This window comes from Solanum lycopersicum, chromosome 9 (genome assembly GCF_036512215.1).
Source record: "Solanum lycopersicum chromosome 9, SLM_r2.1".
Classification (NCBI taxonomy): Eukaryota; Viridiplantae; Streptophyta; class Magnoliopsida; order Solanales; family Solanaceae; genus Solanum; species Solanum lycopersicum.
This window is the reverse complement of record NC_090808.1, coordinates 22,440,006-22,465,861: the sequence shown is the minus strand read 5'-3', so window position 1 is coordinate 22,465,861 and position 25,856 is coordinate 22,440,006. Positions and strand designations below refer to the sequence as shown.

The following is a 25,856-nucleotide window of genomic DNA, read 5'->3' as shown; positions in this document are numbered from 1 at the left end:
TATAATATGATATATATATATATATATATATATATATATATATATATACACTTTGCATGTAATGTATAAATGTAAAGGTTCTTCTCTAAATGTGGCCTTGAGGTATTCTTAGGTGTGGCGCAGAGAGATAGTATGTCCTGCCACTTTATGTCTTACTTAAAGGTGTCTTAGGGTAATTTTAGATAGAGGTCCTAATATGATGAAATCATTGCTTAATGTATATGCTTATGTATTGCATGTTGGTGCTAGTTGAAGCATGATCACTTCATGTGACGGTAAAGGTAATGACTTAAATGAGATATTGTAACTTTTGTGTTGGTTGTGAATTATATAATGCTATTATATTTCAATGCTCATTAAGTTTTACCAAATGGCATAAAAGAATGCCTTTCAACAAAAACGTCCCTTTTAGCATGTTTTTTCATGGTCATGATACTTAGTGATTAATTGTTCTAACACAATCTTCTTCATATTTTACTACAAGTGAAAGTTGAGGTTTCTAGGTGTATTCTCTAGTTGAAGGCTTGTATTTCTAATCCCCGAGACTTGGTACGTCAACATAGATTCAACAATAAAAGAACTCAATGTTTCCTTTTCATGTAACAGACTCTTAGTAGTTTTCTTTCGACTGTAAAGGATCGTGTTTTGACACTCAATTTTGACCTATTTTGAAAAATTGTATTTTTTAAGTTTTATTTGTTTAATAGTTCAAAATAAATTTTTAATTATTATAAATAAGTTATCAATAATTGTTCTTATTTATCAAAATTAAGGATTTTTTATCAATTAATTTTAAAATTGCATTTATACATATCATTTGTGTTCATAACAACTTTTTATATTCGTTAATATTTATTTTTGTATTTTGCACAATCTAAAAATTAATTCAAATACGAATAAAATTTACATACACTGATTGAATGATGATTTTGGGCCACAATTTCAAGTCCACTATTTAGGCTCATTGCATAATTATTTTTCTATTTAAGTTTGATTAGGTCAAAAAAATGCAAGTGTGGTGGAGAAAAATTTAGAGGTGTTTTCAGATTATTATGGGTTAAACATTTTTTTAGCCTTCCATTTTTTTTCTAGCTAGATAGAAGCTACCGAAGCTCTGACCGCCGGACCACCACCCAAAAGATTTGCTTTCATTTTTTTTCCTTCCTTTTCCAGCCTTCAAGAACTATAAAAAAAAACCCACTATTGGATCCACCCCATTCTCTCTCCTCGACACTAGAGAAAATAAACCCACCACATCTATGGAGAATTATTGCCAATCTCCCACTGAAACCAGCGAACAATGATCCAGTCATCTTCTTCCTTGCTCCCAACACCACCACCAAAATCTCACTGAAACAGCCCCAAACTCGCCTGAAACCACCAGAAACAACTCAGAAATGACAGTGACTGAAGACACCACCGCGAAACACGAAACTCCAGCGAAAACAACTCCAAACAAGACCCAAAACCGACCAGTCCTATTCCCTTTCCCCTTTTACATTTTCTTCTTAATTTTAAGGTGTTTTGGCTCAAAATTGTTGCTCTAGTAGGAGCACAAACCACTTAGCAGACCGAAAACAACCACCAGAACTCTGTCAAACGAGTACAACTAGAAACCACCAATGTCACCCCTGAGAGATTCCAGATCTGATTGGATTCACGATTTTACCAGCGATTGAATTGATTTTTCGTAAATATTATCTTTTCTGACCATTTACGTCCATATTTATGAGTGTAATTTTTTTTTGATTTGGAGTCACTAATTTTATAATATTTTGCTTGAGATATGAGCTCCATTGAAATCAACTAACATAGCTTTCTTTTCATTGTTGCCGGTGAACTTTAATTTATTCTTGTCTATATTTATTTTTATTTTTTATCATCTACTCCCACCATTAGATATTAACTTAAGATTTAAGCTTTTTTTTATTTTTCAAATCTATATATATATATATATATATATATATATATATATATATATATATAAATGTGAATCCAAAATCGCTGATGTGGCAGCCCCCAATGGCCACCATTTGAAAATCCTTTTTTTCCTTTTTAATTAAATAAATAAAAATCTGTGTTTTTATTATTTTATCTTTTTCATTAATAAAAATCTGTGTTGTTATCCAAAATAAAAGTAACCCCTCATTTAAAACATCACACTAAATAGCCATAATTAACTCTTAATTATCCAATTTAATACTACCAGAAGGCAAACGACCACAAGCATTCCGACACAAAGGTAATAACATTTGCCTCTTATACGAGCTCAAAGCAGCTTCTCTTGAGCCTTTGGTGCTACAATTTTATTGTTTCCATTTTATTATCAGATATTGAGGGTCAACTTTAGTTATATAGAGATAAGATTATGCCAAGTCTCTTGGAAATTTATACCTCCTTTCAAGACTTACGCTATTTGCACAAATATTGCAGATTTGGGCTCCATCAAACCCTCGAGGTACTGAGAGGCTACCAGCGGATATCGTTTCATCTGAGTCTGATCTTTATGCTCGAAGATTATGGGGCCTACCCCATGAGGTCTGTGTTTTTCAGCCTTGATGTCTTAAAGTAGTCAATAGTGTGAGGTTTAGAAAGGAAACATCCATGTTTTAACACATTGCTAGAAAGGCCTTTTGTATAAATGATATGCTCAGTTCACGGTACTAACATGTCTTGAAGTTGATTTCAGGGGGAGGTTTTTAATGCAAGAAAATGATCCATGCTTTAACACGTTAGCAAAAGGGCTTCTTTTCATAAATAATGACATGCTCAATTCACATACTAACATGTCTTGAAGTTGATTTCAGGGATATTGGTTGAGTCATGAATAGTCTATAAGTGAAAGAAATTGCATGGAGTTCATATAAAACTAATAATTGCTTGTGATACACCCTTTTAACTTCATTGCCTTACCAACTATCTTTAATGTAGTTTGCTTAAAGATCTTTGGATGGATAGGAAACTAAGAAAGCCTGCCTTGAAGTAACGTAGTTGCTGAAGTGGGATATATACATGATTGCCTCCTCGTGATTTTGTTGGGCTTTGAAGAAACATTATTATTCTCATTAAATAGATACTAAAGTTCATAAGTTTCATCATGTATCATCATTTCAAATGAAAACAAAATGATATGATTCACATGACTTAAGAGACATAATATTGATGACAGCAACAACACTAACATGAACAAAAATAATAACCAACCATTATAGTGTTTACATGCACTAAAACTTCTGCTAACAGTTCAATACTAATTTAGCTTGCAGTGGACAATGAATCCGACAAATTTGATCTCACTTCAGTTTTTTCAAAACATTAGTTGCTTTCATATAATCTTTAAAAGAAGGCAACTAATTTAGGATTTTAAAAGTTAAAGGTATTTTAGGTTGTTTTGTTCAATTTGTATAGTTGCACTCTTAGACTGCAACTGCGATTCCAGCCTCCAGTGGGAGTTTGATGTCTCTTTCTTTGTTGGACTGAATTTATGATTTTCCAGCCTAATATAATTGGTCATTCTGTCTCTTCTCTATTTTTTTAGCTACCACTTGTGCAACAGTCCTCACCCGAGCAATATTTGCTGAAGGATGCAAGTCAGTGGCAGCTGGTATGAATGCAATTGACCTTAGACGGGGTATTACCATGGCTGTAGATTCTGTTGTGACAAACCTGAAAAGCAGAGCACGGATGATCAGTACATGATAAGTTGTAATACAACATGCATTTTTGTTCTCAAAATGTTCGTATTTTTGTTAGCCTACAGAGAAATATCCAGACTTGTTCTCAAAGGGTTCATTATTTGGGAGGTACTTTGCTCTCTTGCTTTTCAGGATTTGATGTTTTTTGCAGATTTCCCTATTTCTTGCCTTGCCTTTGCATATCAGTGTTCGCCTTGGTTGTGGCTGTTGGTTCATTTTGGATTCCAGTAAATCTAGCTATATGATTATGTTAATTCCTTACGCGTCTTGTCAAGATACATACGATTTCTGTGAGTGTTATTTATTAAATGATGAATCAAAAACAAAACAGATGGCACTCAACTTTCAACATATTGCACAAGCTATGTACCTTTTTATTTCCATCAGACGCTGTCAGAATATCTTTTATCAATGCATTTCTATGATAGATAAGTTACATGAACGCCAGGGCTTCCGCTCATGTGATGTTACAATATGTAGCTTCTTCTTATGAAACGTGGAGGACAAGTGATATATGGGGGGAAGCTTGGGGAAAAGTCACAAACTATGGTTGACTACTTTCAGGTACGGGCTTGTGCCTCCACCATTCACTTAGTATAATTCAACTGTGCTCGATTTTCAAGAGATACAAAGTGTGTGTTCCAACATTAAAATTAAGAGGGAGATTCTTCTAGCTCTTTTCTTGGTGAAAAGGTGTTGGGATGCCTCACTAATGTTTCTCCACATTCCACTGCTGCACCATCGATTTTAATCTTGAAGTAGTTACTACTAATTTAATTGCACAAGATATTTCCATTGTGGTCTCTATATATAGATTGTTCATCTGTTGATGCAGTTGAAATATGATTGTACTTATAAGGAAACAGATAGCATTTTCCTTATTGAAGAGTTCAATTATATGGGGCATAGTTCCTATATTTTGGATACTCACTTTTCAAAAGCTATTGTTCATGCTGCACGTGTTTGTGAATACATTTTGTAGAGTATTCCTGGGATACCCCCAATTCCTAGTGGTTACAATCCAGCAACCTGGATGCTTGAGATAAGTACGCCTGCTGCTTAAGAAAGGATGGGAGAAGATTTTGCAGTAATATACAGAAATTCGGAGCAGTTCAGGTGATCTTAATAAATGTCTTCATCACATGAAGTATACTATTTATTGCTCTCTTCGTTTTTCCTTTATTAACAATTTGTAGAACTTGTATCTCTTTTTAAAATTAGGGGAGTGGAGGCCTTAATTAAGCAACTGAGCGTCCTGCCTGAGAACTCAGAACCTCTAAAGTTCACCAGCATATACAGTCAAGGTGCATTTTCTCAGTTTAGGATCTGTCTCTGGAAGCAAAATCTTGTGTATTGGAGAAGTCCGACTTATAATGTTGTTAGGTTGTTCTTTACAACGTTGAGTGCTCTGATTCTCAGTTCTATATTTTGTTGATTGCTGAAAGTTTTTTTGTTTCAGTCCAGCTGAAAAGATGTTTCTCAATAAAAGGGGCGGACATTTAAGTATCTCCAAGAGCATTCAGTCTTTGTTCTTTCGTTTTTATTTGTTGGTAAAAGAGGGTCTGGGGGTTGAGAACTTTTTGAAAATTTGAATTAGGAGTGCAGAACCCTCTGGTATGCAAGTTATGTATCCTTGAAGAATTAACCATCATGCATTAGGTTGACAGTAATATAAAGGTTTTGTATGTTCTGTCTTGCTGGTCCTTCATATCTGATATTAACTATTTATGTTTTCAAATTGAACAATATCAAGGTACTGTATTAACTAATAAAGGAGGTCAAAGTTGCAATTTCGGTCAATTTGCCTTGTTGATGGTGATGGTATATACAAACAACTGCATATTAAAACAACTCTATTGACATAGTATGGTTAAGGTGTTGCTCTGAATCCAAATGAGAGAGAACTTCAGGATCTGAGAGAATGAATTCTTGATGAACATGCACCAATCGGACCAACAATGAACTATTTAAATGAATGGATAATTGTTAAAGCTACTTCAGAAACTTCCTCTGCTAAATAAAAACACCAATCTTCCATTTTGTCCAACAGTGACTGCTGTGTCCATGTGGACATCATCTAATTGTGGGGAAAAATAGTGATTTTTGAAAATATGGCTGGCACTAACACTAGAAGTCTAGAACATGATGATATCTATTTTATAAGTTAAACACACTTGTAATGGATTCTGTCAGGATATTCATTTCTAGTTGTCTGTGATTGGACTTATTGTACTATTGAAATGTGAATAAATCTCCCCCACAAGGATGCTAACTCACAGAACCTTCAAGAATTCAGAGTCTAGAGAAGATCGGGTTCACTAGGATCAGCCTTTTGGCCTTTAGCTGAATCATTGGACTCCACAACCTGAGACTATTACACCAAATGAGCACTTCCTAAATTCAAATGAGCTTTTTTGAGGAAGATAGTATCTCCATAACATTTAGGAATAAACATACTTCTCGTCGTTGACTGGATATGATCAAATGTCACAATGTAAGAGCCTCTAAAGGATTTTTTAAAATATATAATAGGCATATTAATTCAAGACAGTGAGAGTGAGATCCGTGACTGACAAGATAAGGGAAACAAGATTGAGATGATTTGGACATATAAAGAGGAGGTGCGCGGAGCTCCAATAAGGAGGTGTGAGAGGTTGGCTATAGAAGGTTTAAGAGAGGTAGAGGTAGATCGAAGAAGAACTAGAGGAGGATATTAGATAGGATATGACACATTTTCATCTTACTTAGGACATGGTCATAGGAAATGTTTATGAGGAAATGAAAGCGCTTGGTGTAAAGCCTAATATGACTGTGTATAACAGTTTGTTGGATGCTATGGGAAGAGCTAGGAGGCCATGGCAGGCAAAGAACATCTATGGAGAAATGCTAAGCAATGGATTTCAACCAAGTTGGGGTACCTATGCTTCACTCATTCGGGCTTATGGTAGGGCTCGTTATAGTGAAGATGCTCTTAAAATCTATAAAGAAATGAAGGAGAAGGGATTGGAGTTGAGTGTGGTATTATATAATACACTTTTGGCAATGTGTGCTGATGTCGGACTTACAGATGAGGCTGTTAACATTTTTGAGGAGATGAAAAGCTCGGCCTCAGAGACTTGCCAACCTGACAGCTGGACATACTCTTCTCTAATCACCATCTTCTCTTGTAGTGGGAAGGTCTCGGAGGCGGAATTCACATTGAATGAGATGATTGAAGCAGGGTTTGAACCGAATATCTTTGTCTTGACCTCGCTTGTTCAGTGTTATGGAAAAGCAGGCCAGACAGATGATGTAGTAAGAACTTTCGATAGGCTGTCAGATTTGGGATTATCTGCAGATGAGCGGTTTACTGGTTGTCTTCTTAATGTTTTGACACAAACAGCAAAGGAAGACCTTCACAAGCTAACTATCTGCCTTGAGAGGGCAAATCCGAAGCTTGGTTACATGGTGAAACTCCTGGTGGATGATGAAGTTGAAGAAGAAGAAGGGGCTTTTAAGAAACATGCTGCTGAACTTTTGGATTGTGCAACTACGGATGTCCGGAAAGCGTACTGCAGCTGTTTGATTGACATATGTGTCAATCTTAACCAGTTGGAGAGATCTTGTGAGTTGTTAGATGTTGGACTAACTCTCAATATCTATACAGATATTATGTCTCGAACTGCTACTCAATGGTCTTTACATCTGAAGAGCCTCTCCCTTGGTGCAGCTTTAACAGCATTGCACATCTGGGTTAATGACTTGAACAAAGCACTTGAAAGTGGGGAAAAGTTCCCATCATTGCTTGGAATCAACACAGGACATGGAAAACATAAATATTCCGAGAAAGGTCTGGCAGGTGTATTTGAGTCGCACCTTAAGGAATTAAACGCTCCATTCCACGAGGCACCTGATAAGGCTGGGTGGTTTTTGACCACGAAGGTTGCAGCTACATCATGGTTGGAGTCTAGATGTGCTCAAGAGGTGGTTGCTGCTTAGCAATGGCTTAGGGTTCTTTGCTCTCTGGCCTTGATAATTCTTGTGCTACAGATGTTTTATTTCTCTTACATCTGAAAGGTACCTTTAGTAGATTATTCATTATTTAGGATACCTCTTGTTTCTAGATGGAGAGTTTTGAATTTTGAGTTCAGTAGCCTATCCAAGTGTATCTCTTGCAATCAGCAATAGAAAAAGAATTTGAGGAAAAATGAATGAGATATCATATTTATATTTTAATTCTATCGTAACATCTGACCATATCTTTCATAGAACACTAAAATAAACTGATTGGAAACATGGAAAATGTTTTCTGTGGCGCCAACTTACTGTTTGCATTGTATTGGAGCAAACATAGCTAGCTCTTTTGTATTCAAAAACATATGCATGATATCTCTTCTTAATATCGACCAATATTTACTACTCCCTATTGCTTCTTTTGCTTTGTTCATCTTGTTATTTCTTTTCAATCCTTCTTTGCTTACACTTCTTTTGAGCTAAGGGGCTATCAGAAACAACTTCTCTAGCTCACAAAGGGGCAAGGTCTTCATACATCTTTCCGTTCCCAGAACCCACTTGTGAGATTATGCTTGGAGTGTTGATGTGTGTGTTGTGTGTAAATATATATATATATATATATGTGTGTGTGTGTGTGTGTGTGTGTGTGTGTGTGTGTGTGTGTGTGTGACTTATAAAACTAATTGTTTGAAATTTATCGTTACATTTATATGGCTATAAGAATTTTGAAATTTGTGGTCTTAAACACGCCTAACATTTTTGAGGCTGTTAAAGTTGTCATTAAGGGGTAGAATGGGAAGCTTAAGTTAAATTGTTACCAAATATATTAAATTGTCAATCCTTTGAAATGGACTAAAAAAGAAACGCTTTCACATAGAAGAGGACACCGTGAACTTTCCCTTCTTCGAGTATATTCCATGTCAGTTTTATTGTTCATAATTTTTTTTTCTTTTTGTAACTGTTAACTGTGTATATATGTCATAGAAACAGATCATCAGTACATGGAAAGTACTGAAATCATATGTACAATAGAACTTCCAAAATCAATGATCCTATGTCTATAATGAGTCTAATACATCAGTAATAGAGACAGGATCATTAGAAAATATTTGACTACACTAAAAACAACATCAAGTAACTTCTATGGACAAAATGGCTGGATTGCCAGATTGAAAGAGCAGAACTATGCAAAATAATATAGTGGGAGAAAACCAGCAAGTAAACTAGCAATTAGAACCATTCTTTCAGTTTCCAAACTTGGATTAAATATTAGAGCCTTGATTGTATCAATTTTATGATCAATTCTCCAATTATTAACTGGGGCAGTACACTTGAAATGATTCCACAGGGACTCCACTCAAAATTTGTTCGTTGTTATGGGTGCACTTTATTCTTCATGCTTCTTCCTGGGGGTCAATAATGCTTCTTCCGTACAACCAATAGTTGCCATTGAGAGAACAGTTTTCTACAGGGAGAAGGCTGCTGGAATGTACTCTCCTCTACCATATGCAGCAGCTCAGGTTAGCGCATTCACATCAAGTACATCTTAATGGCTTCGAGTTGCAACAGATATAATAATCATATGTTGGTATTTCTTGGACTACTCAATTAGATGGTATATGAACTTCTTTTAGAAGAGATGATGAGATTGTTTACTAATACCAACTTCTTCTTTTTTTTGGCAAACAGGTGTTAGTCCAAGTTCCGTACATCTTCATGCAGACATTACTATTTGGAATCATTTCATATTTGATGATTAACTTTGAACGGACAGCTGGTATGAACCTAAGGAATTAATTTTCATGATCAACTCCATATTTTCTTTGCTTTTGCCTATCCTTAGTTCTTCAAGTAATGGGTTCATCTACCATTATGGTTGTTTTTTCTAGAACCCGTTCTGCTGAATGTTACCCTGAAGAATTACATTTGCTTTACTATGGAAGTGTATTTGTGTTACATGTCAAAGACCAATGTTGCATATATCGTTTTCTGATGTTTTGCAGGCACTTACTATACATTCATATTATCTTTTTATGTAAAGCAGTAGTTGATTCACATGCCTAAATATTTAGAGTTCCAAAAGCAGTGGGCAAAATGTCATCTCCCCTTTCGTTTTGCAGTTTGCAGCTTTTCTCTGTTTATAGCAGGCCTATAACCATATGACTGAACCAATTTCTGTTAAACAAGAAAGCAGAGCGACTTTTAATAACTATGGTAGGCCATTGAACATTAAAATCAAACACAAATATCAAAATTGATCTCAAATTCCAATACAAGATTATAGTTTAAGCCAAGAACAAGATAAACCATTCTCAATCTTGGAACTTTCCTTAAAAGTCTACAAGGTTAACTTAAAGTACAAGGAAGGAACAATCTAAGTATGAATACCATGGCACAAAGCTTAATCTCATGAATCCGAAACAACTTTGAACCTTTATACAATAAAAACAAACACGGACTAAATCCCTATCAAGATTGCAGCTTTCCTCAAATTTCAACAAAGTTAATAATATCAATTTGTTTAATCCAGCACATGACATTCCATATCAAATTCGTAGGTGTGCATTAACTGAAACATTATAGCTAATATCAGATACCATCCAAATGATTTAGTAGATCTATGCTATTAAATGACCAGCCAAGTCCCAAATCATCCTCCCAATCTTATCCAGTTACATTTTCTCCACAAAATCAATACAAATCTTTCCTATTAAATACGTAGGCAATTCTCATATCTTCCCTCTATTCATATTCATATTCATCACACTCAAAATTTGCAGCCATTCAAACATTCATTCATCAAATTAAAATTCTACAACCATTCGATCATCCATTTATTTTTATTTTCAAATTAAACAGGGTGCACATTCAAGGAAGGGGCGATATTTATTTAATTTTTTAATATTTGATAAAACTTTACGCTGCAGCATAGTCACACATTGCAATCCAATTTCTTAAAGATCATCTCGGTGAGTGTTTTGATTTACAGTGGTTTGTATACTCATTCCTACTCTACTTGAATAACATTATTTAGAACACATTAGATTTTCTACAGAATATTTTAAAGATTAAAATGTAATAAGTACTTAAACAGCCTTCTTTTCACAAATAATAATTTTTCAGGTTACTTTTGAAGAACTAAAAGTTTATTTTTCCCTCACCATGAAAAGTTAAAGGATATCGTTCATTTAGATAGACTGTTCCTATCATTTATAGAGAAGCTCCAAACACAAAAAGGCAGCACAAGATAGTCCACCTAGAAGTTGTCCACTATATTGCATATCGAATGTAGGAAATCTACAAGGAACCTAAAGCATGCTACAGAATTTAGTACTTTAATATATCTCTAAGGTGCATTATGCTGATTTAGCTCTAAACTTCTACAAAGAAATTTCCTGTAACAGAATAGGCTAATAAGTTAATGTAAGACACTTGCAATGCCCTCGACAACTTGAATTTTGAGACCTGTAATGCCTTCAATATCCTGTATACATATGGACAGACGATAAAGGTCAAACTACAACTACTTGTTTTCTTTTTTGATAAGGCCAACCTGCAATTATTCTTCAATTCCAACTATTAGCTAAAATAGGTTTGTCGCAACAAAGCCATAAATCTGGATACACATATAATGTATGAGAATTAAAACAAGAAGAGAATTCCAGCAAAATTGTCTTACAGAATTTTATGTAACTCGACCTTCTTTTGTAATTTCTTACACAGGTCTATGAAATATTAATATAGTAGTTGGTTAATAGAATTAACATGCTACAAAGCCTTGTATAAGTGATCTCTCCCTTCAGTATTCCACTAACAGCATACAGATAGAATTCACACACACACAAAAAGAAACAATCAAAGAGCAAGCAATAAACTAAGCAGAACTTCAAGTAAGTATTGTAAGCATATGTACCCTCTTATAGTTTACCTGACTAAGAAGCTTGGGTTTGTCAATGGTGGAAAAGATAAATTCATGGACTAGAATACATGAAACTTCATGCCTGCACTACAACTAATGGTGGTCAACTACTGAATATATTGCAGGATACTTGCAATCTGCTTTCTATGGCTTAAATATTCCATCCCACAAATACAGACAACTTCATGATCATGATAAATGAGTTAAAAAAATTACCAGTTGAATGAAAATAAATAGCAGAATGGTATACTCATTCCTACTCTCCTTGAATAACATTATTTAGAACACATATTGCGTTTCAGATAAGCTACGATTCAAGCAAGTACTCTCACACACATATCACTCGGGTATATTGTATTTCGATATAGCCAAAAATATCTACCGCTAACATTTTATATTCTATCAAAACAAATATAACAGGTTCAATGGAATTTCTATCTGCTATCATTAAAGAATACAATGGATCATTGAATATTTCGATGGAACTTAACCTCCTACAATAGCTACTACAAGATTTAGTTTCCCTCGAACAAATGCTAAAGCAAAAAGAAAATACAAATGCATCAACAGGCGAGTGTAGTCGAGTGAATAAGGAACTGGGCTCTCTCAAAAACAACAGATGGAAGTATTCCAGATTGAAGCGAAAAGTTGCTTTGATTGAAAAACAATACAAGAATCATCCAAAAAGACTAATAGTACAGCTAATACATTTTGTTAACAGATTCACAAAGTTGGCGAAGTTGACAAACTTTTCAAGCAGACATGTTTCCATTCATCAAAATGGTATGGTAATATGCATCCTCATTTATCTATTATCTAAATGTCAAAATTTGATTGATTGTTCATATAAGAAACTGAATGACTAAATCATTAGCTAACTATATGATTATGTTTATATTTAATTGTTCAAATTGACAGGCCATTACACAACAACTTGGAATTTTGGCCCCCCAAAGTACACATGCCAATATTGTGGAGCTCTTTTATGGTATGAAGAACGAACAACAAAAACAAAACAAACAACAAGACCGATATTCTCATTTTATTGTATGGGAGGAGGTCGTGTACAACTTCCTTTATTGAGGGAACCACCACCTTATCTGAAGTATCTTTTGGGTAAAGAATCAGGGCAACTAGGTATTAATTTTCGAAAAAATATTAGAGCTTATAACTCAATGTTTGCATTTACATCCATGGGTGGCCGAGTTGATGGATCTATCAATAACTCAAAGGGGCCATACATTTTCAGGATGTGTGGTCAGAATTATCATCGTATAGGATCTTTATTGCCTGAAATTGGTAAAAGACCCCAGTTTGCTAAGCTATATAAATATGATACTGAAAATGAGATAAACAACAGAATGAATTGTCTGCTAGAAGGAGACATTGATCCTGAAATTGTTCAGGGCTTATCAGTAATGTTGGAGGAGCATAATATATTGGTTAAAACATTTCGAATGGCTAGAGATAGATATAAAGAGCATCCTGAACGTGAATTTCGCCTACGTCTCCTATCTAATAGAACAACGGATGGTCGACAATATAATTTACCCACAACTTCTGAAGTAGCTGGATTAATAGTGGGTGATCTTACGGAAGAAAACTTCCAGCGAGATATTATTGTAGAGCATAGGAAAAATTGACTTCAAAGAATTTCTAATCTTCACCCAAGTTTTATGTCTATGACATATCCACTAATACACCCTTATGGTGAAGATTGATATAGAGTTGGAATAAATTTGGGAGATGTCATCAACAAGACTTACAAGCGACAAAAATTAACAATGAGAGACTTCTACTGCTTTAGAATACAACAAAGACTTAACGAGGGTAAGACACTCTTGCTTGCCGGTAGACTATTACAACAATACATTGTTGACGGTTACCTGGCAATCGAGGAAGAAAGATTTCATTATATTTGGAATAATCAACCAAAACTCAGAGCTGATCTTTACTCTGGCTTAATGGATGCCATTCTTCGTGGTGATTCAGATTGTTCTTTGGTAGGAAAGAAAGTTATCTTACCTTCATCTCACACCGGAGGACCTCGCTATCGGGCACAAAATTATCAAGATGCAATGGCAATTTGCAGGTGGGCTGGATATCCAGATTTGTTCCTCACTTTCACATGCAATCCAAAGTGGCCCGAAATAAATGAAATGCTTCGCTTAATAGAACAATCTGGTGATGATAACAGGGTGGACATTATATGTAGAGTGTTCCAAATCAAGTTATTTCAATTAATGCAAGATCTGAAAAAGCAACTACCTTTTGGAAAAATAATTGCATGTAAGTTCAAACTTCAACATACTAACAGAATACACCAGTTATTAATTCAAGCGCTTACATTTTGCTTAAAAAACAAATGATTACTTTACCGTCAACCTAACAAACACATTATACCTTTAACTCTGCAGGTTTATATACAATTGAGTTTCAGAAAAGAGGACTACCTCATGCACATATACTACTGTTCCTGCAACCTATATTAAAAAGTCCATCTACAGATCATATCGACACAATGATAACAGCTTAAATACCCAATATGGAAGTAGACCCGGATGGTTATAAAGCTGTAAAGAACTACATGATGCATGGACCTTGTGGAGACCTCAATCTAGGATGCCCATGTATGAAGCAAGGAAAATGCACCAAGCATTTTCCAAAGAAGTTCAATAATCAAACAACTTTTGATGCAGATGGGTTCCCAATTTATAGGAGAAGAAACACAGGTACTGAAGTCAATAAAAATAATGTCTTTTTAGATAACAGATATGTCGTCCCGTATAACAGGAATTTGATTGTCAAATTTGATGCACATATAAATGTCGAGTTGTGCAATTACTCGAGATCAGTGAAGTACCTATTTAAATATATGAATAAGGGATCTGATAGAGCAACAATTGGTATAGAATGCTCAAATACTCCCACAGAACGTGATGCGATCAAAAGATATCTAGATTGTAGATACATATCAGCTACAGAAGCTTGCTGGAGGATCTTTTCGTTTGACATACATCATAGACAGCCAGCAGTTGAGCGTTTGCCATTCCATTTACAAGGAGAAAACACCATAGTATTCTAAGAAGAAAGGTGTCCTGAAAGCATACTAAACAGACCCGATATAGTAAAAACAAAATTCACGGAATGGTTTGAGGCAAACAAAGAATATGAGGATGCGCGATAGCTAACATATTCAAATTTTCCTACACGTGGGTCTGGGATGCAACATGCAAAAGATGGACTACAAGAAAAAAGGGGAAGTCAGTTGGTAGAATTTACTTCGCACATCCTGCAAGTGGGGAACGATTTTACATGAGAATGCTACTTAATTTTGTCAAAAGAAGCACTTCTTTTGAAAGCATCAGAACAATTAATGGAGTCCGGTATGATACTTATAAGGAGGCATGCTACGCATTGGTATTATTGGAGGATGATAAAGAATGGAATGACTGCTTGGCTGAAGCTGCATGTTGGGCATCAGGAAATGAGTTGAGAAATCTGTTTGTGACGATACTAATTCACTGTCAAGTGTCTGATTCGTCCAAACTTTGGAGGAGCAACTATGAAATTTTATCAGAAGATATAACATCATTACAACGAAAGAGATTTCAATTGGAAGATTTAAAGTTAAATGAAAAACAACTTGAATCATATACGTTGTTTGAGATAGAAACCATACATCTGAAGATAGGAAAAAGTTTGAAAGACATACATGGAATGCCACTTCCAGATTCCACTTTGATGAATGACACAGGGAATCGCCTTATCAATGAGGAACTAGAATATGACAAAGGTTTCTTAAAGGAAGTACATGATAAATCATTCGCTCTTTTAAATGATTGTCAAAACATAGCTTATGAAGCAGTAATAAAATCAGTTGTTAATGAAGAAGGACGCTTATTTTTTATAAATGGGCATGGTGGTACCGGGAAGACATTTTTATGGAATACAATAATTTCCAGGCTGAGATCAGAATCAAAAATAGTTCTTCCAGTTGCTACTTCTGGAATAGCCGCTTTGTTATTACCAAATGGCAGGACAGCACATTCATGATTCCATATTCCTTTGGACATTAGTGCAGAATCAACTTGTGAAATAAGACAAGGAAGCCAGTTAGCCGAACTACTTTTGAAAACATCTTTAATCATTTGGGATGAAGCGCCAATGGCAAATAAATTTTGTTTTGAAGCCTTAGATAGGACCTTGCGAGATATCCTTCGATTAAAATATGAAAACAGCGCAGACAAACCATTTGGAGGCCTTACAATGGTATTTGGTGGTGATTTTCGTCAAATACTACCGGTGATTCCAAAAGGAACACGAGCTGATATTTTAGATGCATCACTCAACTCTTCATATTTGTGGACATTCTTTAAAATTTATGAGCTGAAACAAAATATGCGACTTTGTTGTGGAAGAGTATCTGATTCTGAAGCCGCTGAAGTTATTACTTTCGACAAATGGTTGTTACAAATTGGGGATGGATCCTTTTATAGTGATGTTTACAATGACCTTATTAAAGTGCCTACTGATATATGTATAATGCCATCCAATGATCCAATCGGATCAATCGTCGACGCAGTTTACCCGTCCCTCTTGCAGAAGTACAATGACCCAACATATTTGCAAGAAAGAGCAATACTTACTCCTAAAAATGAAATGGTCCATGAATTGAATGATACAATTATGAAAATGATTCAAGGTGAAGGAAGAACATATTTTAGCTCTGACAATGTGTGTAAAGCAAGCGTGAACACTAATGATGAAGATCTATTGTACCCAACGGAATTTTTAAATAGCTTAAGATTTCCTGGAATTCCTAATCATGAAGTACAGTTAAAAGTAGGAACTCCAGTTATGCTTCTGAGGAATCTAAATCAAAGTGAAGGACTATGCAACGGAACAAGATTGATTGTCACACATCTTGGTAACTGGTCTATTAGTGCAAATATCATCTCCGGAAAAAACATTGGCTCGAAAGTAACAATACCAAGAATTATTATGTCTCCTAATGATTCAAAGTGGCCATTCAAGTTAAACAGACGTCAACTTCTTGTAACACCATGTTTCGCTATGACAATTAATAAAAGTCAAGGACACTCTCTCAACCATGTTGGATTATATCTTCCTAAACAAGTATTCACTCATGGCCAATTATATGTAGCACTATCCCGAGTAACAAAAAGACAAGGATTAACTATTCTAAATGTTGACGAAGACATGGAAGATCCTATGTTCATTAAAAATATCGTTTACACAGAAGTATTTCAAAATATATGCCCTTAAAGCTGAAATAGAACTGAGGTATTTCCTTATTTCATCCCATATTTTTAATTTATTATGCAAATTCATAACTGTTCAACTAACAGTGTTCTGTTTTGGAACAAATAGGTATACTTGAAGATTAATGTTGTAACTAAGCATGATTTTATCAGCGATTCTTAAAAATTTGGTCCGTCTCAGAAGTTAGAGTACTCACCTTCGCAAAAACAAGTGTTTTATTTTATTTATTTATTTTAGTTGCTAAGGTAAAAAAACATCATCGTTCAACATTAACCATTTTAACATTCCTCAGTACCTTAATGATCAATGACTTTCACAAAATGAATCAACTCAGTAATGGCTTCTGATGTATGCGTAAGTTTCTCCATACTTTACCGAAATATCCCTTTTGTGTATAACTTCTAATTGTGCTTACAATCGCTTATTAGTGCCTTTCGAAGTTGGCTTATGGTACCACAAACAGAAAAATTTTAACTAACCCTGTGAAGAAATGACAATTTGTGAACTCTGCAGTTAAGGCAAGGAATTTCATTTGGATCTTCAAAAAGTAAGCTTCCTCTATGTCAATTTCTGGTGCTTTTATTTGCTCTTGCTCAGGTCTCTCGTCTTGATGGCACTTCAATAATAGGAGCTGAATTGATCAATTTTTGATTCTCCACTGTTTGTTGATTACCCAAAGGTAATGGCAGAGGCACGTGAGTGAAATTTTCCCTTGGATTGTTGTTATTGTCTTTCTGTTCTGTTGCCCTAACAATGCTTTTCTCTTTCGCCGCCTTTGCTACTTTATCTCATATAGTTTGAGGAAAATTGAAAAATAATGTGTTGGTACTTGGTACCTAATTATTAAGTTAAAGCTTGATGTTAGATGAATGAAAGCTTTATGTCCAGCTCTCCTAATTATAAAAAGGTTGTTTGTCTGAAATATGGAAGTCATTATCTTCAGTTAACAATCATCACAAGAAGGACCCTAATGGTAAGGGATTTTAAATTTCATCTGTTTGTTAAATTTTCCCTCTGATACCATGAATTTTTATCTTCTATAGAACTTCTAACTTGAGTCCAATACATCCTTTAAGTTAAATTTAGCATCACGTCTTTCAAGGTGCCTGAGCTTTACATAGAGGTTCCTGAAACTGCAACAGTTGGATCTCTGAAGGTATTCAGGGTGTCCTCTTTTCCTCCTCCTCTGTTGTATTCAATAGTCCCCCACCTCCCTAGGTTGGCTAAGAATCTTCAGTTGACGATTTCTGCTTTGCTGAATGTTGAAAATTATTGTTCTTGCTGCATCTGTCGGTCAATACAGTTATTCATTTAATCTTTCTCGTCATTTAGTATGTCTCTGAAGCCGCTTAATTAAGAATTCTCTGATATTCTTCATCCATAATTTTTAATTTTAGATATATATATATATATATATATATATATATATATATATATATATATATATATATATATAAATCAAATAAATAATTATAAGTATACACATTTAAATTTGGGGGTTATAAAGAGTTATAGAGATTATGAAAATATAAATTATGAAAATAAAGAGATACATATTTCTTATTTTAAGAAGGGAAAATTAATGAGATTAATATTTTTTCATGGGAAGATAATGGTGATCAAATTGTTCTGAAACACATAAATCTTCAGGTTCGAAAGGGGGAACTTGCTGCAATTGTTGGAATGGTTGGATCAGGAAAGTCTTCTTTGTTGGCATCAATGCTTGGTGAACTTCACAAAGTATTGGGAGACTCCTAATAAAAACTCTTACTCCGTTCAATTACCCTCATAATTATATATAGTTATGAACTATAGCTAGACTATAGAACCAATTTTGTGCAATCAGTGGGGACAAGAAACCAACCAAGATACATCCAGCCTGTCTTTTGTCAAACAAATTCAGTGTTTTCAGGTCTACCATCCAATATTTAATTCAGCTTCTATTTTTAACAAATGCTATAGCTTGTAAAGTCAACTACTTGGTAATGGGGCCTCTCGTCTCTATGTGCACATTTTGTCAAATGACCCTTGTGGTTAAGAGAAAATGACAGATTGATACGGAAGAGAAATAAATATTTTAAAATTTGCAAATGGATTGATGGTAAGATATGGACCAATAACACACAAGTTGGTAGGTGTGTTCAAAAGTTTGAAGCACAAAAAGTCAAAAACATTTTATAGATAAATCTTACTTTTTGTCTCTTCAGTCAGTCTGCTTCCTATTACGAACTCTGATGTAACTGCAATATTAATTCTTCTTTTAGCAATGGGAAGGAGTCATTTTGTCATATTCATCATTCTTTTGAACTTATTGTAGCTTCTTGATCCTTCTTTTTCACTTCCCTTGTGTACTGATTCAAGTAAGTTTCATTCAGTCCATTAGAAGTTCTATCTTGAAGAACTTCTTATTTGCAGTTAATCTATTGAGTGAGTGTATCCGGTTTTTCAAATTTTATATCTGAACTATCACTAAATGTTTATCGACACACACACACCTCAACTATCAGTTGTTCTCTTTTCCTACGTGAATGATGGTGATATTCTAGGTTTCTGATTCTAGATGTGCTTCTCTTGTAAAATCTGTCATCTGTGCGGTAAGAAGATACTCTTATAGTTTCTTGCTCTTTCGGTTTTTGTTACTCCTATTTATGAGATTATTTTTTCACATTAAAATTTATTAGCAACTTAATTACTTTTGCTAGAGTTTTTAAAGTTTAAATTTATGTAAAAAAGTTTAGCTAAATGTATTATATTGTCAAATACTAATCATTTGATCCTTTAGTATTCTATTTTCTCTTTGTTATGAAAAAAAATAAATATAATTATTTCATTTTAACAACAACAAAATTTATGATGATTAGTTTCACTTATATTATAAATTATAAAAAGTAATTGAAAAATATATTATTATTTTCATGATGTCATTTTTTGCGTATGTAACAATCTGTCGTCGTTCTTTTTGCTTCGAAATGTATTTATAATTTTTATGTAGTCACCAATTATTATATTTTCTCTGTTCATGTTTTGTATTTTCACACCTTTTTTTATTTTTTTACGGTTAAGGAGAAATTGGTTTAGATGCCTCTGAAAGACAAGATGAATGTGTATCCTGTAGACTACAAATAGAAAATACTTGCTTATCTACAACAATTTTGTGATTAAAAGATAGAAGTATTTTGAAACTTTTACCTTGTAATTTTCTCATACTAAATTCAAGGCATTTGCTTCGTTTTCGAATTGCCAAGAACTCCCATGGCTTGATTCATAAAGTGTCTTCTTTAAAGTTACGTAAGAAAAAGTATTCAAATTTCATGCATGTGTCTGAGTATTCAACTTAAAGCTGTAGTCTTAAAAGAACATAATGGAGAAGGACTGAATTAGCGATATACTAGACATTCAACTTGGATGTCACTTTTGCTTTGTCAACTGCCCATTTGCTTGTCGCGTGCAGATTGATTTATTATTAACCACCATGACTGCAAAGTTGCCAATTCTTGCACTACCAAAAAAACAATTTGACCTCTAATTCTTTTGGATTTTGTCAAAAACTTTATGTTGAAGCTTGGCTTTTCAGTTTCAGCTATCAAGACTCACAGAGTACATTTTAGGAATTGTTGTAGTAGTTGAATGTGGAGCATTATATAGACTGATTGGATGTGATATAATTTTGAGTCGGAACAACCCTGCTATTGCTTTCAGAATATTTGGTCTAAGCAGCTACACGAATGAAGTATCTAAAAGTTGAAATGTTCTGTTTTCTGCCCTTATTCCGAGTCATACTCTCATCTAATTTGAATTTTATTCTACTACCTCTAATTTGCTCAGCTGTATATGTCGGAATGAACTATGGATATGGACCACCAAACAGAGTTGGAGGAAGATATCCGAATAACCGACAGCAGAACAAGGTTCATTCTCTTCTTACTACGGACAATACTTTATCTTCATCCCAAAAGTAAAAATAAAATAAAATATATCTTGGCATCCCTACTGCTTGTGACCTATGCTAGCAACCCTGCTTTTATCCCCAAACAACCAATTCTTTACTTCCTGCCTGGCTTGAAGTTTTCAACTATACAGTCTTATCCTGTTTCTAGATGCGGTTCTGCTTTATCTTTTTTAATTTTGCTTCTGTCATGATCCTATTCTTCTTTACTCAGGTGGCACCACTGGAAGTCAGGGACAATTCGATGACTATTGGTGTTGCAGATGAGCATGTTGGACTAGTCCTTGGACGTAATGGGAGGAGCATAATAGAGATCAGTCAGGTGTGTGAAGAAGTTACAATTCTCCCTGGTTTTTTATATGTACTAAGTCTTTGCTTTTGTTGCAGCTTAGTGGTGCCAGAATAAAGATATCAGATAGGGGTGATTTCTTGTCTGGTACTTCCGACAGGTATACCATCCTGGCATTGTTATTTCACTTGTCAGGTTGAACTACAAAAACACAGATTGCATTTATGAAGCTGTTGTGGCGTTTTACAGGAAGGTAACTATAACTGGATAACAAAGAGCAATCCGCACTGCAGAGTCCATGATATCTCGGAAAGTAGCTACTATTTCTGTGAGGTGATCCAAACTTGTATTTCTCACTTTTCTTTTTTAACGTTTTCTTAATGGATACCGAATTTCATATACATATGGTGATATTGGATCTGTGTTGACATTTCTAGAGAATGAATTTGTGAAATGCTGATATCCATGGCTGGAGAACACATTCCATCTGAGAAGGGGCAGCATATCTTAAGTACATTTAAGGAATATTTCGAAGCAAAGCTATAGTTTTCGCAATTGATTCAGTTGACTGAATATATACCGTTCTATACAGTCGTAATTATTCAATAGCTAACACTCAGTTGACAACTTTGAAGTTCTCTTATGGTTTGTTACATACAAAATATTTATTCCTTCCTTACTGAAAGAGCTTATACGATGCAATGAGATGATTCATCTTATTCTTAGTATGTCAGGTACGTCCTTGGACAAGCACCACCTCCACCACCACCATCTCCACCACCACCGCCTCCGCCACCTCCTCCTAATCTTCCACCACCACTTCCATACCCGGAGCCACTTCCACTTCCATAACCCGAACCATATCCTATTTTTTTATTTTTCTCATTTGAGTCCTAATCATGAACTAATTTACTCGCCTATTGCAATAGCTTTTCACTACCCCATTGAAAGCTCACTCTTTTCATCCTTCTTTTCTAATTCAATTGCAGAGTCATTGTCTTGACAATAGGATGGATAATATTTCTGTCTTGCTATATCCCCGTGCATTTACTTCTGAAAGGGCACGATAAATTCAGGAAAAAGCTAGAGGTATCTCTCCTGCTACCCAGTTTACTTAAATTTTCCCTTCTATTATTTTAAGTTGAGGACTGCACTTTGGTTGGCATTTGCTCACAATATGAATATGATAGCGTTTATCTTTATCCCTGGCCTTACTGTGGAGAAAATTATATTCATCTTATAAGGAATTTGTGAGTCACACATCAACACAAATATCACTCGCTTAGTTGAAAGGAACTCCATAGGTTAAGAAAGTTTTCTTTGGTAATTTTAGCTAATAAGCCTGTGCTGAACTAGGCGTACAAAGAACTGCATGCTCAAAGAAATATGGTTAAGAAAAACATCACCCGCTTAACGGAAAGGAACTCCATAGATTAAGAAAAAATTTCTTTGGTAATTAGCCAATAAGCCTGTGCTGAACTAGGTGTAGAAAATGAACCGCATGCTCAAAGAAATATGTTTAAGCTAACCAAAGAGTCCATCAGTTGCAATATTGTTCAGCATTCTGTCTTGTGAAATACTGAACAATTGGGTTCAAACAAGAGTTGTGCCTGTATGAGGAAACCAAGTTTAGTTCAGAAGACTTTGGCAAATTATGGCAGATATTGATACTGGAACTGGTTTTGAATAGAGCTTCGTATATATATACGCTACCCTCCTTAGATCCACCTGTAGAATCACACTGAGCATGTTGTTCTATGCGGTAAAAGGATAATCTTTGTGATTCCTTATAAATATCTTACCAAAATGAGAACACTTGAGTTTTGAACAAATTAATTTTCTGTTTTTGTTTTCTTGCTATATGAAGATGAAACTATGAGGTTTAACTATAATCATTTTTGTATAAAGAACCTATATTATCACTACAATTAGTCCACTTCTAAGTATTTCAGCAACCTTTATTGGATTAAACCAAAACTCTGTCATGCCCCTTTTAACTCTTTCTTGTTTGTGAAGCTCAAAATGATCTATTTACTTTTAATAATCTGCTTCATGGTAAGTCTTTTAGGTATCTTTACTGACTACTAGTATCCATAGTACAAATTTTAAGGATTTAACTTTTGATATCCATTTTTCTCACCTTTGGCAGAAGTGTGATAAATTTTCAGCAGAGCTGTTCAGAACTGATTCTGTTCCACGACGACTTCCTATCTTGTGCAACTCCAAAACTTCAGAAAATTCAAACAAAAGTAGCCAAACTAAGAAACTTCTACCTCCCAAGAATCTAAGAGACAGGTTTCCATAAAACTCATTGTTTCATCTTCCTTATTTGTAACTCCAATGTATTAAATTGTGTATTAATCTGTGATAATTGCTCTGCTAATTAATTGTGTATTAATCTGTGATAATTGCTCTGCTAATTAATTATGTATTAATTTGTCATAATTGCTCAGCTTATTACTCTACTGATTTACTCTCCCCTTTCATAACAATAATTCTTATAGTATATATATATATGGGTAGTGAATCATTCCCATATTCAACTTCACATTGTCTCTGTTTCTTTTAATTGAGTTTTAACAATGACGATTTCTTTTCTTTCAGAATTGGTTACTGGTACAGATGATTTTGCAATAAGAGTAAGAATTTGTAGAATGTGGAACGCCATTAATCTCAAGAAAAATGGTGAGCTTATCATTATGGATATGATATTTATCGATGAAAAGGTACATTTCTGATTGATTCATTTACCAATTTTTTTTGGGTAGTTTCAATTTATCAAATTACTTACTAATTACTTCTTCTATCAGGGTAATTTGATGCATGGTATAATTAGAAAAAATCAGGTTAACAGGTTCAAAGACAAGTTGAATGAAGGTTCTGTATTTATCATCAAGAACTTCAAAGTTGTTGAAAGCATTGGGGGATATAGACCTGTTCAAAACTCATTAAAAATCATTTTCTTTGCCTCAACTGCAATCAAGAATTTGTTTGAAGATATTGTTGAAATTCCAGTAAACGGTTTTGAATTTGTTAATCCTAATGTCATTGACTCAAGGGTGAATAACAACATTGTCTTATCAGGTCTATATTTATATTTAAAGTCTTACCGATTACATTTAATGTAAATGCTAAATAATTGCCTAAACTATTCAAATAGAACACTTGCATATGAATCTTCCTCTTCAATTTTCGTAGATGTTGTTGGTTGTTTATATGGAATTGGTGATATCGAGAGTGTTGTTTCAAAATGGAAGAAGAGGGATATCCACATTCTTACTGATTAGTAAGTCACTCATCTCATTTTAAGTTGTTTTACTTTGTTATCTCCTTACCATAAAATTATTTGATCATTGATTCATGGTTTCTATGCATAGTTTGGCTAAAGAAAAAATTACCTTATGGGAAGAATTTGGGGAGAAGTTTTGTCCTTATTTGTATAACAATGATGCTGGCCCATATATAGTGATAGTGACTTCTACAACAGTGAAGGAATTTCGTGGTAATTGTTACAGATTTAGTTGTACTTACTAGCAATTTAACTCCAAGCGTTTTAAAGAAATGACATGCTTTCATCTTTAACCCAATAGGTGAGGTTAGCTTCTCCACCACCTATGCAAGCAAAATATATGTGAATCTTGATATAGATTACATACAATCTTTGGCTCCAAAATTTTCCACCATGTCCAATGAAGTTCAAATTATAAAAAGCTCTAATGTTAAAAGTCTTCCTCGTGAGGAAGAGATGTTTTTGAACCGTATGGACATTAAGGAGTTGCTGGAGGCTGAGTGGAGCTCTGAACTACAAGTTCTTTTCTTATTACGCTTCTCATATAATTGGTTTACCATTTAAACATGATCATTACACTATATCATGATATTTAATTAAAATTGCACGAATACATTGTTACAGTGAAGAGCAAGATAATAGAAATAGATAACTATTTTGGTTGGTACTACATTTCATGCAATGTGTGCTCGAAGAATATTGAACCAACAAATAGTATTTATCGATGCCACAATTGCAACAAAGATTGCAAATTTCCTTTGGTCAGGTAACAATTTACGAAGGACTGTGAATTAGGTTTGTATATGTTGTGAATGAATCTAACTTATTATGTAAACATAGGTACAAGATACACCTAAAAGTGACAGATAGGACCGGAGACACTACTTTTATCTTATTTAATGCGGTGGCTGAGAAACTCCTTGATACATCAGCTCACAAGTTGTTCAACAAGCTTACTACAGCTAACAATGATGTGCCTGTCAAAGTCCACAGCCTTTGCGGGAAAGAATTTGTTTTTAAATTGAGATTAAATCACTATAATTTGAAAGAAGGTCTTGAGAATTTTACAATATCAAAGCTTTGGATTCCAGATGATAATTTGGAAGTACAATACAAACCAAAGAAAGAAGAAAAGGTATTGCAATATAGACTATGAGTTTTTAATTTACAATTACGTTTACTTTGAAATTTATTTTTCATACTGTTCTTCTTCCAGGGGAAGAACTTATCCAAAAATGAAACTGACCCAAAAGATCAGGGAACCAACGGATTGACCAAACAGATGGTAATTACATTTAATGTTTTAATATAAAAAATCAAATCATTTTAAGGACTAACATGGTTAATAAATATGTTCATAAATTTACTTTTTGAAGAACAATCAGGTATCTGTTGATGAGTTGTTTACTGACTTGGAAGATTATGAGGATGAAGCACAT

The 25,856-nt window shown here is 34.4% G+C and overlaps 5 protein-coding genes and 1 long non-coding RNA gene across 6 annotated transcripts; all 6 read left to right on the top strand.

The window, feature by feature from the left end:
* Positions 1-2,118: 2,118 nt before the first annotated feature.
* On the top strand, positions 2,119-5,666 carry LOC138338149 (uncharacterized). The gene is made up of 5 exons (XR_011211510.1): positions 2,119-2,538; positions 3,539-3,803; positions 4,176-4,259; positions 4,678-4,811; positions 4,917-5,666. It is a non-coding gene; the product is annotated as an uncharacterized lncRNA (long non-coding RNA).
* A 780-nt stretch (positions 5,667-6,446) lies between these two features.
* LOC101258591 (pentatricopeptide repeat-containing protein At4g16390, chloroplastic-like) lies at positions 6,447-7,673 on the top strand. The gene has a single exon (XM_004246941.1). The coding sequence runs from the start codon at positions 6,447-6,449 to the stop codon at positions 7,671-7,673; it is 1,227 nt and encodes a 408-aa protein (XP_004246989.1).
* A 5,718-nt stretch (positions 7,674-13,391) lies between these two features.
* LOC101258300 (uncharacterized) lies at positions 13,392-14,692 on the top strand. The gene is made up of 2 exons (XM_004246940.1): positions 13,392-13,896; positions 14,373-14,692. The coding sequence occupies exons 1-2, from the start codon at positions 13,392-13,394 to the stop codon at positions 14,690-14,692; spliced, it is 825 nt and encodes a 274-aa protein (XP_004246988.1).
* A 1,082-nt stretch (positions 14,693-15,774) lies between these two features.
* Positions 15,775-20,638, top strand: LOC101257999 (uncharacterized). Its single transcript, XM_069289393.1, has 6 exons — positions 15,775-16,590; positions 17,407-17,490; positions 17,996-18,049; positions 18,544-18,633; positions 19,440-19,487; positions 20,468-20,638. The coding sequence occupies exons 1-6, from the start codon at positions 15,775-15,777 to the stop codon at positions 20,636-20,638; spliced, it is 1,263 nt and encodes a 420-aa protein (XP_069145494.1).
* A 32-nt stretch (positions 20,639-20,670) lies between these two features.
* Positions 20,671-21,758, top strand: LOC101251079 (protein BTR1-like). The gene is made up of 5 exons (XM_026028885.2): positions 20,671-20,801; positions 21,054-21,161; positions 21,227-21,288; positions 21,378-21,461; positions 21,566-21,758. The coding sequence occupies exons 1-4, from the start codon at positions 20,733-20,735 to the stop codon at positions 21,397-21,399; spliced, it is 261 nt and encodes an 86-aa protein (XP_025884670.1). The 5' UTR covers positions 20,671-20,732; the 3' UTR covers positions 21,400-21,461; positions 21,566-21,758.
* A 1,024-nt stretch (positions 21,759-22,782) lies between these two features.
* On the top strand, positions 22,783-25,573 carry LOC109119302 (replication factor A protein 1-like). Its single transcript, XM_069289392.1, has 7 exons — positions 22,783-22,807; positions 23,733-23,854; positions 23,939-24,212; positions 24,327-24,414; positions 24,506-24,630; positions 24,719-24,968; positions 25,258-25,573. The coding sequence occupies exons 1-7, from the start codon at positions 22,783-22,785 to the stop codon at positions 25,571-25,573; spliced, it is 1,200 nt and encodes a 399-aa protein (XP_069145493.1).
* Positions 25,574-25,856: the final 283 nt, after the last annotated feature.